This window comes from Lissotriton helveticus, chromosome 1_1, assembly GCF_964261635.1.
Source record: "Lissotriton helveticus chromosome 1_1, aLisHel1.1, whole genome shotgun sequence".
In the NCBI taxonomy this organism is placed as follows: domain Eukaryota; kingdom Metazoa; phylum Chordata; class Amphibia; order Caudata; family Salamandridae; genus Lissotriton; species Lissotriton helveticus.
Window position 1 is genome coordinate 997,519,606 of NC_136057.1, and position 15,813 is coordinate 997,535,418.

Sequence of the window (15,813 nt, forward strand, 5' to 3'; positions counted from 1 at the left end):
GGTCCAGGCTGGCATCTGCATTTGCAATGGAGTCCCCAGATGTCAGTTAGTGCCTGTTAATCAAGCCACTTTTTTAATGCTGTCAAAGCCAGAATCCCAGGAATAAGAGGGGAGATTAAAATAATTACTTGAAAGTCGGAATTAGCCACTTATAAAACTCAGATAAATCTACAGTGGATTGCAAATACTTTTTTCTAAAAAATGGGTCTTTTGAATTACTCTTGTAATTCAAACATGCATTATGCAGAAAGATGTGTTTATCACAAATTTTCCAGCAAAACAATGTGCTATGCCCTATACATACAATGAAATATACATGTGCATACATACACACAGCATTTGAGAACTAAAAGACTATAGGCCTGATTCCGATGCAGTTAGAAAGGCCTCCTAACAACATTTGCTCCGTCCAAATCGGATCGGGGACGTGTCTTTCCAACCAAGGGCCCGAATATGATGCAGTTAGGAAAGCATTCCCATCTAGGGCCCGATTACGATGTGGTTAGGCTCCCATTGAAGTGAATGGGAGTCCAACCAAATCATATCTGGAAGCATCCGGATGCATTGTACTCGGGCGGTTGGACTTTCGCGATCCGTCTTGGTTGGAAACCATTCCCAAACCCATTCGGTCCGGAAGCTTTTCAAACCGCATCAGAATTGGGCCCTATGGAATTACCTAGCACTAGTAGCCAATAAGAGTGAAGTGGTAAAGGCTCCTCTTTAAGCAACTAGCATTCCAATGCTCATATGTACCTTACATGCAGGACCGGACTGGCCGTAGCAAGCACTAGGCATTTTCCCAGTAGGCCATCTGTGTGGGGGCTGGTTTTGGAGCCCTGGGGGCCGTTTTTGTTACCGGGGCCGGTTTTACAGCATAGCTGCAATATTGCCCCCCTGTAACAAAAGCGGCAGCGGTGAGACAGGAGTGATTCTTCCAACTAGCACCCCCAAAGGCCTACCTCCTCCCCCCCCATGGGGCCAGCCGAGCTGTTTGCCAGGGCCGGTTTCGGTTCCCAGTCCAGCCATGCTTACATGCCCTTTACTAGGGCAGAGGCCTGTGTCCTTCCCATAACAACACTTCCAGGTCCATTCTGTAAAAAGAAAGCTAAACCTAGCATAGATAAGATGGGCCGAATTCAGAAAAAATCTGACTTTGAAAGAAAGTTGTAAATTTGCAGACTACCTTTTCATAGATGCAGATTTCTAACTGTTCCGATCCCTTAACAATCCTGTAAAGATATTTTTCCGTACCCTTGTCTAAAGTACAATACCAACCATCTCCTAGGTGGGAAAGGGTCAGAAAAGACTTTTGAATTCACACAAATGTGTAAATGTGTATGTTCATATGATATCAGTAGAAACTTCAAACACCCTCTCCCTGCCTACTCCCACCCCTGCTTATAGATTTACTAGGATTGTTGATTTACTCACACAAAACTGTGTCGAGGAGACAAAAAACTTTTTAGAGTGCCAATATAGCTTTGCTGGATGAGAAATGTTTTTTTCTACTTGTAAATAAGACGATTTGGACAATTAAGTCTCCCATGTTTAGATATCTTTGAGAATCAGGCCCAATATTTTTATGGGAGGGGGAGCACTGTATTCAAAACTTACAATTGATTCACAAGGCCTTGATTGTATAGTTTTTCTCTCCCGGTATTTACGCATGGACGAAACTGTAAATTGTGTGCACAGGTGTATGCATAATTTTTGAGAAAATTATGTGTGTAGTGCAAATTATGCCTGGGCAGTCATTTGTGTGAAAACAGTATGCAGTGTTTGCTCACGCATACCAATATCACATGAGACTCGTTCCTTCCAGTTTCTAAAGTAATATGGGAAGTGATGCTCATGCATCACGTGTTGCCAAGCGACACAGCCACTTCTACAATTTTTGCAAGACATTTTCTGGAACCAAATGCATGTGTTCAGCTACTACCTGAAAATGCGCAAGTTGAACAAAACAATAATGACATAAAATATGTGAATCCCGTTCACTGGGAGTTAGACAAGATTAGGCGTATTTAATAAAACCTTTGCCTGGTCTTACTACCAATGTGGTAGTTCTATACAATGTCAAGGAAGGTGTGTTGTGCTGTTCCTCAGGCAGGAGTTGTTGAAGTCACGTGAAGGCTAGACACCACTGTGTCTCACTGAGATCTACAGTTGGGAATCCATTTGTTGGATTTTAATGCCCTAACACACCCTTTCAGGTGTCATGCTTCATCACGCGTTAAAACACCACTCTGTCATGGCCGCATTGTACACTCAATATAATCATGTGACCTTCAGACAAAATACACTGCCCCAGTCATGTGACACTCAATTTTGCTCATAATCATGGCCACCCAGTAAGCCAGTGCCTCCCCGACTCTGCGGCGTGGGTAGGTCAGGAAGCACCACGCAAGGCGACAAATGTGAGTAAAATCTAAGAATGAGTGATTGTCGAGTATGCATTCTTAAGGAACAACCATTGCCACAACTGGTAGTTCACAATCACCGGATATCCCCACTCCACCAAATGTAAGAGCCCTTATTGTTTACCTGTACCTCGCGCACTAACGAGAGAGGGGGATCGGCCTAGACTACCGTGCTGCGCTGTTCATTGGGCATAGAACACATAAACACATTAACACAAATGCCCACAGACGCCGCTTTGCGAGTTAAGTGGGACACGCCGATAACATTAGTTTGTACAATATTTGAAAACTAAGCGTAGGTTTCTTCTAACATTGTCTGAACCTACTGCTCCCTGGGCGCTGAACACGGTAACTAGGATTGTTGCCGCAATTCTTACCGCATTGAATACAGAGCACTAAACACATTAACGCGACTGCACACAAGAAGAATTCAGTTTATTTAACCTCACCGGAGCCCCTAACGTGGGCACTGCTGAAATGTGCAAACTTATTATCGAGTGTGCACGCCCTCAGGATCTCTCACAAGTAAAGAAATCTACTAGCATCATGCTGTGCGCGTAGGAGTTATTAGTTGCTAGATTCTGACAAATAACGGGTCATTGTGGGGAGATGCAACCCAATGCCCTTGACACCACATAGACAGGGCACCGAGCACGTGCAATACCACCACCCTGTAACACCTTTGTTAATCAATTGCCAGAATCACCACTCCTTATGGCACCTAGTACTACGCGAATCCGCGTATCTTCATTATAGGACGTTCAGAAATAAGTTGTTTTTACAACCTATGATCTCCTTTCCATTGATTCCAATCATCCCTCCATGTATAGCCCAACATACATGGGAGTGAAAGCCTGATGTGTTGACCGCCGGGTACTGTTGATGCCTGGATACTTGACACAAATAGGTGAGTCCTATACATTTTTTCTGCTGCCACTATTTATATTCCACAGGGGCATGCAACCCACCATAGCTCACTGTGGGTATCTAACCACCATGGCTTTTATTACTTTTATTGTGCTCAAGCGCTAGTTGCACACACCACTGATTATTCTTAAATCGAGTTTGAAGTCACCACAGGCACTGTCTGAAACATTTTATCAATGTATATACCTGAAATGTATGCACCCTTGTCTCTCCAATACAGATAGATTCAGCTCATCACAGCTCATCACAGGTATATTGACACACGAGACACCTCTGTTTGTGGCACCTTGTGATTTTGATGAACCTTCTATATACAAAACATATGTAATTTTTTCCAGTGTAGATAGTTCCCTTCCTTATGGTCCTGAAGAATCGCGAGTTAATTGACACAAACGCGAGAAACATGTTGACCGTTATTATCTTTCACTAACTGACACATAAATAGGAGACATTATACTCCAATGAGTGCCAGTTATACTGCTTTTGTTTTCAAATGCTTTTAATTAGGGCAGGAGACCCCCAGAATAAACTCAATCTCAGGTACTCCCAGCCCCATTTTAAACTCACTACCACGTCTACACTCTTCTGGCCCCACACCAGCACTTCACGATACGGCTGTTGGTAAAAGATCTCCGGTAAAGTGCCCCTCTTGGAGGTAAGCCCATATGATGAAACATGACACCTGAAAGGGTGTGTGAGGGCATTAAAATCCAACAAATGGATTCCCAACTGTTGTTCTCAGTGAGACCAAGTGGTTTCCAGCCTTCATCTGACTTCAACAACTACTGCCTGAGGAACAGCACAACACACCTTCCTTGACGTCTTGACTGGGGCACCTGTTTGTGCTGGACCTCCCACTCCTTGTGAATGGAAATAGCCCCCACATATTCCCCTCTTTTGAGTATAGTTCTATACAATGCGCACATTTTTCTATACAGCAGTAGAAGTGTCCATTCCCAGCATTAATGTTTTACTCGCACATGAAGGAGGTTCGAGCGTCTCTGTACGCCGGGACTGAGAGGATGAACGGAAATTTTAAGATTAAAGAGCAGGCCATGATGCCCCTGACGAAGGGAAATATACTTCCCGAAATGCATTGGGTGACTGGATTAAATTCATGGCATGCGAAACCCAACCCACACTCCTGTGTTTTTGTGAATTCAGATGACAAGCGCGATTTGGATAAAATGGATTGAACATAAGAGATTAAATGGATGACAAGTATGGTGAAATTAAGAAGAAAATAGTTGTGAACAAATGAATTTGATTAATTGGATTCGAATTTGCTGTGCAGCCTGACGGAACTGAAATGGGTTCCTTTCTTTGGGTTCATTCCCAAGAGTGTCAGATGAGTACTTAAGGAAATATGATTTAAATGAGGAATTGCTAACTTGTTTAGTTTTGTAGGTATTCATAAATGGTTCTAGTGCCTTTCACAAACTTTTCTGCTCTTTGAAATGCACACCGGAGTAGCCCTGGTATGACTATAGCAGAGAGTGTGTGAAATTCTTGAGAATCCTCTATTGTCCCCAGGAGGCAATGGAAAGGGTAGACTTCACATGGGAAATGTGTTTTTATGCAAAAAGTAGAAAGGGTTGGGAGCAGTAGATGTAAACCAGAAATTAACTAAATGTCTTAAATGTCTGCCTATGAGTTTATAGAACTCCAGGGGCCAAATTCTTAAAACTCTTTGCTTGTGTAAATGTAGCTTATATGCACAGATATTTATTACCAGTGTAAACCCGATTTGCCGTTTATCATCATCAGAATAACTTTATTTTGATCATCAAGATCATAAAAGTTGAACATACATAAATCCAGCATAGTGGGATAAAACGCAGCATGGAAGAAAGTGACCTAAACAACCACATGCCTGGAGCCAGAGAGCCCCCCCTCCCCCTCCCCAAAAATAATTTTTCTAAGTAAGGGCAACACATCTATGGATGAGTTAATTCAAATAAACCATTAGATAGTTAAGAACAAAAAAAGTATTAAAAAACAATTCAAATCTATCAGTTGAATAGGAGTTGCATATATGTATACTTTCTTTATTGGCATATGCTTTGGGTAGACACAACAAATGCACACAGAGAACAGCAAAGGGCCAAAATCAAAGTAGACCCACGAGTTAGTATGAAGGCTTCTATTAATAGGCCATTTGATCTGTACTAACAAGAGCAGGCTATATTGCAATTAAAAAACAGTGGTTCATCATCAGCCTATTCTCGTTTTTTAGAGGTTACAAAAAGTGCAAAACATTAAAATGCAAGCATAGTTTTCAAAGCAGCCGTTGTAAGACATGAATTCGATGTAGAATCTCTTAATGTTGGGCCATTTGGTCGCACAAGCAGGAGCAAACATGCTCATTTGCACCGTCTGCCAACCCTCTTGATTGGAAAGTGCAAAAGATGCAAAAGTCAATAAAAATACAAACGTTATTTAAAGCAGCCAATGTTATTAAAAAAGGGGGCCCAACTATGTAAACCTTGGTGTATTAGAAATGTCTAAGTCAATACACGGGTTCTGGGAGCAATAGAAATCTAGCAGCTTCTCTCCTTTCTTTAAAAGTGTTAACGTGCAATGAGTGCTGAAGTGCACAAGCAAAATAGAGTGCAACACCATTGTGAACCAATTTATGAGAAGAGTAGAGCAGTCAGCAAAAGCTCAATTGATGCCGCATAGGCTAAAATAAAAATGAAGAAGACCACAGCTCAACTCAGCAAGGGACTCTTAACATTGTGTTCACTGGATTTAAACAACCAATAGACTCCAGGGCCCACTTTGCCAAGCACATGGAAGCGACAACTGCTCACTGATTTGTATACACCTGCAACGTCTAATCCAGATTGCGATCAGAAATCTGGCCTTGGAGAAAACCATCACTCTAGAGAGGTCAACACTGAGGATCTTCACGTGCAGTCTGGTACCCGACTTTCTCAATAGTGGAACTATCCATCTTGCTCTTCGGGTACGATACACCAGACAAGAATAGGATCTGTGCCATAGGAATTTGTACATTATTCTGACTGTGAGGTTGCTCAAAACCACAAGAGGGCAGCAAACTCACACAGACGTTTCGCAACACACGCTGAAGGACCACATTTGTGAAAATAATTTTCTTTTTGTGAAAATAATGTTCTCGTTAAATCATGGTGGAGGAAGTGTTGAGACGAGGGTGATCGGGTTGAGAACCAATGTTATTATTCCACGCCTTTTTTTAAATCAACATTAGCTCCTGTTGCCTCTATTTAGGGGACCTCCTAGAATTTGTGGCAGTCAGGGAGACTTGGGGCAACATAGCTCGATGTGTTCCTGCATCTGCTGCAGAAGTCTGTAAGCCACCTGCAGGTGTGAGGGACATTCATTATAGTATTATACCCAACGGATTTATGCTTTTAAAGTGATATATACTGAAAGCATTTTCTGTTTTCAGTACTTTGAAAGCTCTAATGTGTGGCAACCAATATTGTACTATTCTGCTAACTGTTGTTGTAATAATGATGATGGTGGTGAGGATGATAATCATCATCATCATCATCATCATCATCATCATCATGGTATAATGAATGTTCGCACACTAATTGATTGTTGACTATCAATTGGTATTGCTTACCTATGCATACAAGCAAGACCGAGTGCCAGGTTTGTTTACGGTAGTCTGTCAAGATCGATGTTGTATCGCCCACATTTCTGCTGCAGCTTTTTCTAGTGACTGCTAGGTGGCACTCAAAGGCAGCAAAATAGTGTTTTAAAGAAGGCTCTGTTTGCAATGTTGTGTTCGGAGCCGGAAGAATGACAACTATCCGACAAAACCAAAACGCTCCTGTGGGCGGGTCAAACACAGAAAGCAACAAATAGGAGCACGACAACTGAGATTGATCTGAAAGTCATCCCATCACGAGCAAGGATTGGCTCTGTGGAGTATAGTGTACCAGGGGCGCAACTAGGTCTTAATTTCGGGGGGGGGGGGGCTAACATGGCAAATGAAGGGGCGTGGCTAATCTTAATCAATGGGGCGGGGCTAAAATGGCAGATAATCGGGATCGATTAATGCTCAGGTCAAGCGGAGAAAACGTGATGAATTCTGCATTTGAAACTGGACAATTAGAGCACACATTTTTGTTAATTTGATGCATTTATGTCCTATTGTCTTATAAAAAAGGAACAGAATGTACTGAATTAAAAGGCCAATTTAATATATTTTACTACAAAGCACTTTAGGAACACAATATAACCAATTTTCACAATGCCATTTCAAGGCGACGACCCTTTTTCGCCAGTTCGTCAACAATTGCTTCTATAGGAGGACAATGTGCTCGTGAAATGTTTATCATTGCAAGTCCAAAACCCATACCCACCCTGAACCCTAAAATTACCCCTGGTATCCCAAAATCCATACCCACCCTGAACCCCAAAGTTACCCCCTGGCACACCAAAACCCATACCCGCCCTGAACCCTAAAATTACCCCAGGTACCCCAAAACCCATACCCACCCTGAACGCTAAAATTACCCCTGGCACCCCAAAACCCATACTCACGCTAAACCTGCATATTACCCCTTGCCCCCCAAAATCCATTACCACCCGAACCTCCGAATTACACCCCTGGCACCCCAAAACCCATAACCACCGAACCCTAAAACTACCGCCTCGCACCCCAAAACCCATTACCACCCTGAACCCTGAAATCATCCCCCTAGAACCCCAACCCCCATACCTGCGCTGATCCCTAAAATTACACCCTTGCCCCCCAAAACCATACCCACCCTGAACCCTAAAATTATCTCTGGCACCCCAAAACCCATACCCGTACTGATCCCTAAAATTACACCCTTGCCCCCTCAAATCCATTACCACCCTGAACCACAAAATTACCCCCTTGCACCCCAAAACCCACGCCCACCCTGAACCCTAAAATCACCCCCCCGGAGCCCCAAAACCCATACCCACCCTGAACCTTAAAATTACCCCTGGCACCCCAAAACCCATACCCATACTGAACATTAAATTCCCCCTGGCACCCCAAAACCCATACCCACCCTGAACCCTAAAATTACCCCTGGCACACCAAAACACATACCTAAGCTGAACCCTAAAATTACCCCCTTGCACCCAAAACCCATTACCACCCTAAACCCTAAAATTACCCCCCGGCACCCCAAAACCCATACCCACCCTGAACCCTAAAATTGCCCCCCTGACACCCGAAAACCCACACCCACCCTGAAACCTAAAATGCTCCCCCTCACACCCTAAACCCCATACCCGCACTGAATCCTAAAATGAACCCCATGGCACCCCAAAACCCATTACCACCCTAAACCTTAAAATTACCTCCCGGCACCCCAAAACCCATACCCACTCTGAACCCTAAAATTGCCCCCCTGACACCCGAAAACCACACCCACCCTAAACCCATACCTGCCCTGAAGCCTAATATTAACCCCATGGCACCCCAAAACCCATTACCACTCTGACCCCCAAAATTACCCCCTGAACCCTAAAATGACACCCTTGCCCCCAAAACCCATACCCACCCTGAACCCTGAAATTACCCCTGGCACCCCAAAACCCAGACCCACCCTGAACCCTAAAATTGCCCCCCTGACACCCGAAAACCACACCCACCCTAAACCCATACCTGCCCTGAAGCCTAATATTAACCCCATGGCACCCCAAAACCCATTACCACTCTGACCCCCAAAATGACCCCCTGAACCCTAAAATGACACCCTTGTCCCCAAAACCCATACCCACCCTGAACCCTAAAATTACCCCTGGCACACCAAAACACATACCTAAGCTGAACCCTAAAATTACCCCCTTGCACCCAAAACCCATTACCACCCTAAACCCTAAAATTACCCCCCGGCACCCCAAAACCCATACCCACCCTGAACCCTAAAATTGCCCCCCTGACACCCGAAAACCCACACCCACCCTGAAACCTAAAATGCTCCCCCTCACACCCTAAACCCCATACCCGCACTGAATCCTAAAATGAACCCCATGGCACCCCAAATCCCATTACCACCCTAAACCTTAAAATTACCTCCCGGCACCCCAAAACCCATACCCACCCTGAACCCTAAAATTGCCCCCCTGACACCCGAAAACCACACCCACCCTAAACCCATACCTGCCCTGAAGCCTAATATTAACCCCATGGCACCCCAAAACCCATTACCACTCTGACCCCCAAAATTACCCCCTGAACCCTAAAATGACACCCTTGCCCCCAAAACCCATACCCACCCTGAACCCTAAAATTACTCGCTGGCACCCTAAAACCCACACCCACCCTGAACCCTAAAGTTACCCACATAGCACCCCAAATAAATGAACACTACAAACTTACACTACATGTGCATATTCGGAGGGGACTCTCCTCTGACGTTTTCATGTATGTAAGTCAAAAACAACATTCCCTTAGAGTAACCTAGATATGCAGGCAGTAGGTAATGCTGTGCTGAAGAATTCATTAAAGTTACTGAAACTTACATAAAAAACGGCTGCCTGCTCTTCTGATACTATTCAGTTGAGTTGGGCTGATCAGCAGCACTGCGTCCTGGCATCCAGCCCCTCCCGAAGATCTCACAGTGTAGATAGGTGTGTGTCAAATGTTTCCTGCTTTCTCCTTGCCAGGGCCTCCTCTGCTTCTGTGTCGTTGGTGCCCATGGATGCAAAAAGAGAAAGATCCATGGCCCTGTTCACCATTTAACTGGTGAGCAGGGACTTGGATGTGAATTCCATACAAGTGCACAGACAGCAGGGGCAAAGGGATGGCAGTGCAGGTGATGCTTTTACTTTGTAAATTAATTCCTGCTGGCGTCATAGCCCAGGGTTTGCTGTCTGTGCACTTGTATGGAATACACATCCATGCAAGTGCACAGACAGCAAACCCTGGGGTTTGACGCCAGCAGGAATTCCTATACAAAGGAAAAGCATCACCTGCACTGGCCAGCCCTTTCTCCCTGCTGTGTGCATCTTCCCACTCCCACCCCCACCCCATGCTGAACACATCAAGTGCTTAGGTGAAATCCCTGCCTTCAGGCAATGATATCACCTCGGGGCCAGTAAAGGAAAACAAGAGGTTAACTGAAACTGTTCAGAGGCTGGCTGGCTCGGGCTGCTGGGCCTCAGAAAGCATCATAAAAATCACATTCTCGGCTCCGATGCGCAGCCTTCTTTTATCCTTTCAGTGCGCGTCAAATTAGCCCGGGCTGGAGAATACGACGTGGGGGGCTGAAGCCAGGTGAGCCCAATGGGTGTTGCGCACCTGTAGTGTACAATGATGTCTCCTGAAAGAAAGCTGGAGCTGTCTGTACGGGACTGCAAAAATTGGTAATCAATCGGGTGCCATGGGCTGCGGTCCATAAATTATATTATAGACTGTTTCTTCGGTAAACAACGCAAAAAGCCCAAATATTCCAAAGTGCCAAACATGTAAGAGACGATTTAACATATTTTCTGACCCTGATAGAATAATGTAGTTGGAAAATGAATGAATAAGTATAAATATTTCTTTTAGTATTATTTTTGCTTTTCTAAAAAAAAAAAATGGAGCTTAAAGATCAAAATTTTAGTTGAAAATCCTGAATGTCTACTAAAATTATAGATGTGTTTGCATCCAAAAGACACTTCCATAGGATAAAATGTAGCCAATCAGCCTGGGTCTGGGCTGTATAATGGCAAGCTTTCCATCTCCAATAAACGTTCAAGGGTGTGCTCCTTGAATCAGTTTCTACATTGAATGTGCCTAGCCTAATTACACATAGGTTACCTTTTGTTATAGTGGTCCCCGTCCTTTGTCAGTCGTGTAGTCATTCTTTAGCTCCTGTTCCACTCAGGCCTAGACCGTTATGGGTCTAAAGTGGATTCCATGCTTCCCCGCTAGGTTTGCACTAAACAAGTAGCTATACATACATACAAGCATACAGTAGTAACATGATAGTTGGTTTTTCTGAATCTGTTTCTCCTTTCAACCACACATTCTCTTTGATCAAGTGTTTTAGTCAACAACATGAACTTTTCTAGTGTGTCCAAACAGTGCAGCCTCACATGTGCAACCACACATGGTTTGTGTTTCAGGTTTGATAGTTGAGAGACACACATTGTAAGGTATTTCCAGTATTGTGTATATGAGTCTTGAATTCTAGACCTACAGTAATGACACTATTGTCTACTATGTGCTTGCCTTTTACAGTTAATAAAGACAGTCATGCTGGACAAAAGTGAAGCTGTGAAGGAGGAGCATCTAGAGAGCACGGTAAGAAGCTGCGTACTCTTCCCGTGCAGATGAGCCGCTAGACCCAGTTGATCTTTTCACGTTCTTTCGCATTCGCGTGAAGCTCCGTAACTTATACCCTGACTTCCCACAGCCCCAGCAGAATGTACAAATTTCACTATACTCATGTCGGCACTCATTTTGTAAACTTTCCTTAAGTATCACAGATCTGTCTGTGTAGAAGAAATCATTTTAACATTAACCATGTTCTAAAATAACAAAGGAATACAGCAAAGCCAGTATTTGTGATAACTACGGTTCAGTGGAACTAAGTTTTATTTAACACAGATTATTCAGATCAACACTTCATAGGTGTATTTCAAAACCATGAAAAGAATGGCATAGTGTGCAGTTGGGTAGAGTGCAGTGGCATAGAGCTCAGCAGTGCAGAGGAGTGCAGTGGCATAAAGTGCAGTCTTGCAGAGTAGAGTGTTGTACAGTGCAGTGGCATAGTGCAGTGTTGTAGAGTGCATTGGCATAGAGTGCAGTGACCTCTTGGAGTGTTGTGTAGTAGAGTGCTGTAGAGAGCAGTGGCGTACAGTACAATAGTGCAGAGTAGAATAGAGTGACATACAGTGCAGTGACAGAGCGTAATGCTGTAGAATGGCCTAGCGTGCAGTGATGTAGAGTGCAGTGATGCAAAGTAGTTGGCGTAGGGTGCAGTGACGTAGAGTGCATTGGTTTTGAGTAAAGTGGTGCAGAGTGCAGTGGTGCAGAGTAGAGTCCAGCTGTCTAAACTGAAGGGGTATAGAGTGCAGTGGCAAACAGTGCAGTGGTGCATAGTAGAGTAGAGTACATTGGCACAGAGTACAGTTGTGCAGAGTAGAGTAGAGTAGAGAGGTGTAGAGTGCAATTGCGTAGAAGGCAGTGGCATAGAGTGCTACGGTGTAGAATGCAGTGTCGGATTAGAGTGGCGCATGGTACAGTGGTGTAGAGAGCAGTGGTGAGGAGTACAGTGGTGCAGAGTAGAATAGAGTAGAGTAGAGTGCAGTAGGGTAGAGTGCTGTGGCGTAGAGTGTTGCAGAGTAGAGTGGCGTACAGTGCAGTGGCATTGAGTGTATTGGTTTTGAGTAAAGGGGCATAGAGTACATTGGTGTCGAGTGCAGTGGTGTAGAGTGCAGTGACAGAGAAGAGTGGAGTGGTTTGACACAGGGTGGATTGTAGTGGCATAGAGTGGAATGGTGTGAAGGTGAATCGCGCACAGTGGAATATAGTAGTATAGAATGAAGTGACATACAGTAGATTATTTCAGTGTAAAGTGAATTGGTATAGAGTAGAGTCTCATAGAGTGCAGTGGTTCAAAGTAGATTAGAGTGGTTTGCCGTAGAGTACAGTGGTGTAGAGCAGAGCAATGTGAAGTAGAGTGGCATAGAGTGTAGTGGCATACAGTATAGTGGTGTACAGTGCAGTGGAGTGGAGAATGGTAGTGCAGAGTAGAGTGCAGCGACAGAGTTCAGTGTTGCAGAGTGGAGTGATGCAGATTGAAGTGGTTCAGGGGTGGATGCAGTGGCATAGAGTGGAGTGATGCAGAGTGGAGTGTATTGGGGTTGAGCGGGGAGAGTAGAGTGGTGCAGAGTAGATTACAGTGGCATATAGTGCAGTGATATAGAGTAGAGTGGCAGAGAGTGCAATGCTGCAGAATAGACTGTCTTTGAGTGCAGTAGTGAATAGTAGAGTGCAGTGGCGCACAATAGAGTGCCATAGAGTGCATTAACATAGAGGAGAGTGGTGCAGAGTAGATCAGAGTTTTACTGCACTCCACACCATTGTGCTATGTAGAGTGCAGTGGCTTGGAGTGTAGTGGTGTAGAGTGCAGTGCTGCAGAGTAGATTGGAGTAGAGTGCATTGTTTTTTAATAAAGCGGTGTAGAGTGCATTGACATACAGTGCAGTGGTTACAGTAGAGTGCAGTGGTGTAAAGTGGTACAGAGTAGAGTGGCACAGAAAGGGTGCAGCAAAGATTGCAGTGGTGTAGAGTAGAGTGCAGTGGCGCAGAGTAGAGTGAAGTGGCGTAGAGTGGAGTGGTGCATGGTATAGTGTAGTTGCATAGAGTGCGGTGGTGTAGAGTAGATTAGAGTGGCGTAGAGTGGATTGGCACAGAGTGCACTGACATAGAGTGAAGTGGTACAGAGTAGAGAGCAGTGGCATAGAGTGTAGTGGCATAGAGAGCAGTGTTGCAGAGTGGGGTGGCGTGGAGTGGAGTGGTGCAGAGAAAAGTGGAGTGGTGTAAATTGGTGTGGTGTAGAGTGCAATGGAGAAGAGTGCAGTGATGCATAGTAGAGTTGAGTGAGGTAAACTGCCTTGGCATATAGTAGAGTGATGCAGAGTGCAGAGGCGGAGAGTGAAGGGCAGTGGTGCAGAGTGGAGTGCAGTGACAAAGAGTGGAGTGTTGTAGAGTGGAATGGCATAGTGTGGAGTTGTGCAAAGGAAAGAGTGCAGGGGTATGAAATGGTGCAGAGTAGAGTGGAGTGGGGTAACATGGAGTATGCATGGTGTGGTAGTGCACTGCTATTACAGACAACACATCTTCAATTAGAATGACCATTACATTTGCACAGACATATAGTTTTACTGATAAGAGAATACAGAGCCAAAACGATAATAAGTGGAAATGTTATCACCTGGTTTATTGATTTGTTTTGTTCGTATTAAAATGGTTGTTTTCACCACACTTCTGGATTCCCAAACAGTGTGCTTCATTTGAGCTTTCCTAATTCTGATATATTCTGAAATACCTAACATTTAATTTACAGTCATTAACATTTTGTTGTTGCTAGCAAAAAAATAACATCATGCAGCCTTCCTCCAACAATCCACCAGTAGCCAGCATGATTGTCATATAAATGTGCTCACTTTAAAGGCAGAGAAAGAAAAGTAAACACCAGATTCCCTTGGAAAACAGAGCCTGTCATTTGATCTCTGAATTTGAATGCACAGCCAATGCGATAAGATAAGAACAAGATCTGAAGGCCTGTTTACAGCATGGAAGCACTAGGAAGGGTACAGTAAATAAGACACGGGCCACGGAAAGGAGGAAAAACAAACAAAGCCAGCAAATAGTAAGCAAGCAAATGTAAGTTACAAACCACAAAGCCATTCGTAAGCCATGGGCGGCATGCATTCCCAGGGAAGCTTTCCGTATGTCCCCAAAATTCTTTCACAAACTAGACAGCTGCTCTGTCTGTTAGGCTTCGACCTAAAAGGTGGGAGCAGATTAGCTGTATTTAAGCAAAGGTACCAGTGTGGTTACACTCATTGTGGTATTCTGCTCTATATGCCAGACCACAAATATGACACATTAGTAGCTAAAATCATTACTGCTCTCACTGCTGGGATTAATTGAAAATTATAATAATTAATTGTTTGGATGTAATCTACTCATTCTTTAACCTATTCCATCAATTGAGTGACCCCTGCCCACGTCTTCATTCCTTGATAAGTGAATCACTGCAGTAGTCATTTCCATTAATAAACTCGTCATCATCTTTAAAGTTGCATTTAACAATATCACTGATTTTCAGGTGTTTGACTGATACTTTCATTTCGTTTACACCATAACATGAATGTCACTGCTTGTGTTTTTTTAACCTCGTGTTGTTTTGTACAGCAGTCAGGAGGCATAGAGGAACCTCCATTGGTGTGCACTAGCTGCAAATAAATATAAAGATGTTTTCTGGGGAAAATAATGCCCAGAGTATCTCCATTATTCAATAAACATACACAAACTTCAATAAACATACAGAGATTTGCAACAGCGAAAACCATTGCACATGAGATTCTTATTCCGCAGGATGGCTCAGTCGATGGTTAAAAGTTTGCTGCTGGTAAATGCAGTGTACTGGAGGCAGTCAAGGTAGACTCACACACTTTCATAGATAGGTAAACTTAGTGATTGGTAAACTTAGTGAAGTAGATTGGGTGGTAATAACCACCTAGAAGTGGCAGAGTGCTGTATTTAGCATTATGTACAAAACAAATTATCATAATAATAATTATTATTATTATTGTTATCATTATCATTATTAATGCTTTGCATAGCTCCTGATTTTAACAAAGTGCAAAACTTTAGGCCCTCTTCACAAAGGTAAATTTGGTTGTACACTTAGGGCCTAATTTTGATGCGGTTTGGAAATGTTCCCGACCAAATGGGTTTGGGAATGGTTTCCGACTGAATTGGATC

The 15,813-nt window shown here is 43.8% G+C and overlaps 1 protein-coding gene across 1 annotated transcript in view; it reads left to right on the forward strand.

Annotated features, from left to right (window-relative positions):
* Window positions 1-15,813, forward strand: part of LOC144763327 (uncharacterized) — a 1,153,250-nt gene that overhangs the window by 692,114 nt on the left and 445,323 nt on the right. Inside the window, exon 65 of the mRNA XM_078648815.1 lies at window positions 11,554-11,616. Within this exon, the coding sequence (XP_078504941.1) occupies window positions 11,554-11,616 (63 nt within the window). The remainder of the gene's footprint in view (window positions 1-11,553; window positions 11,617-15,813) is intronic.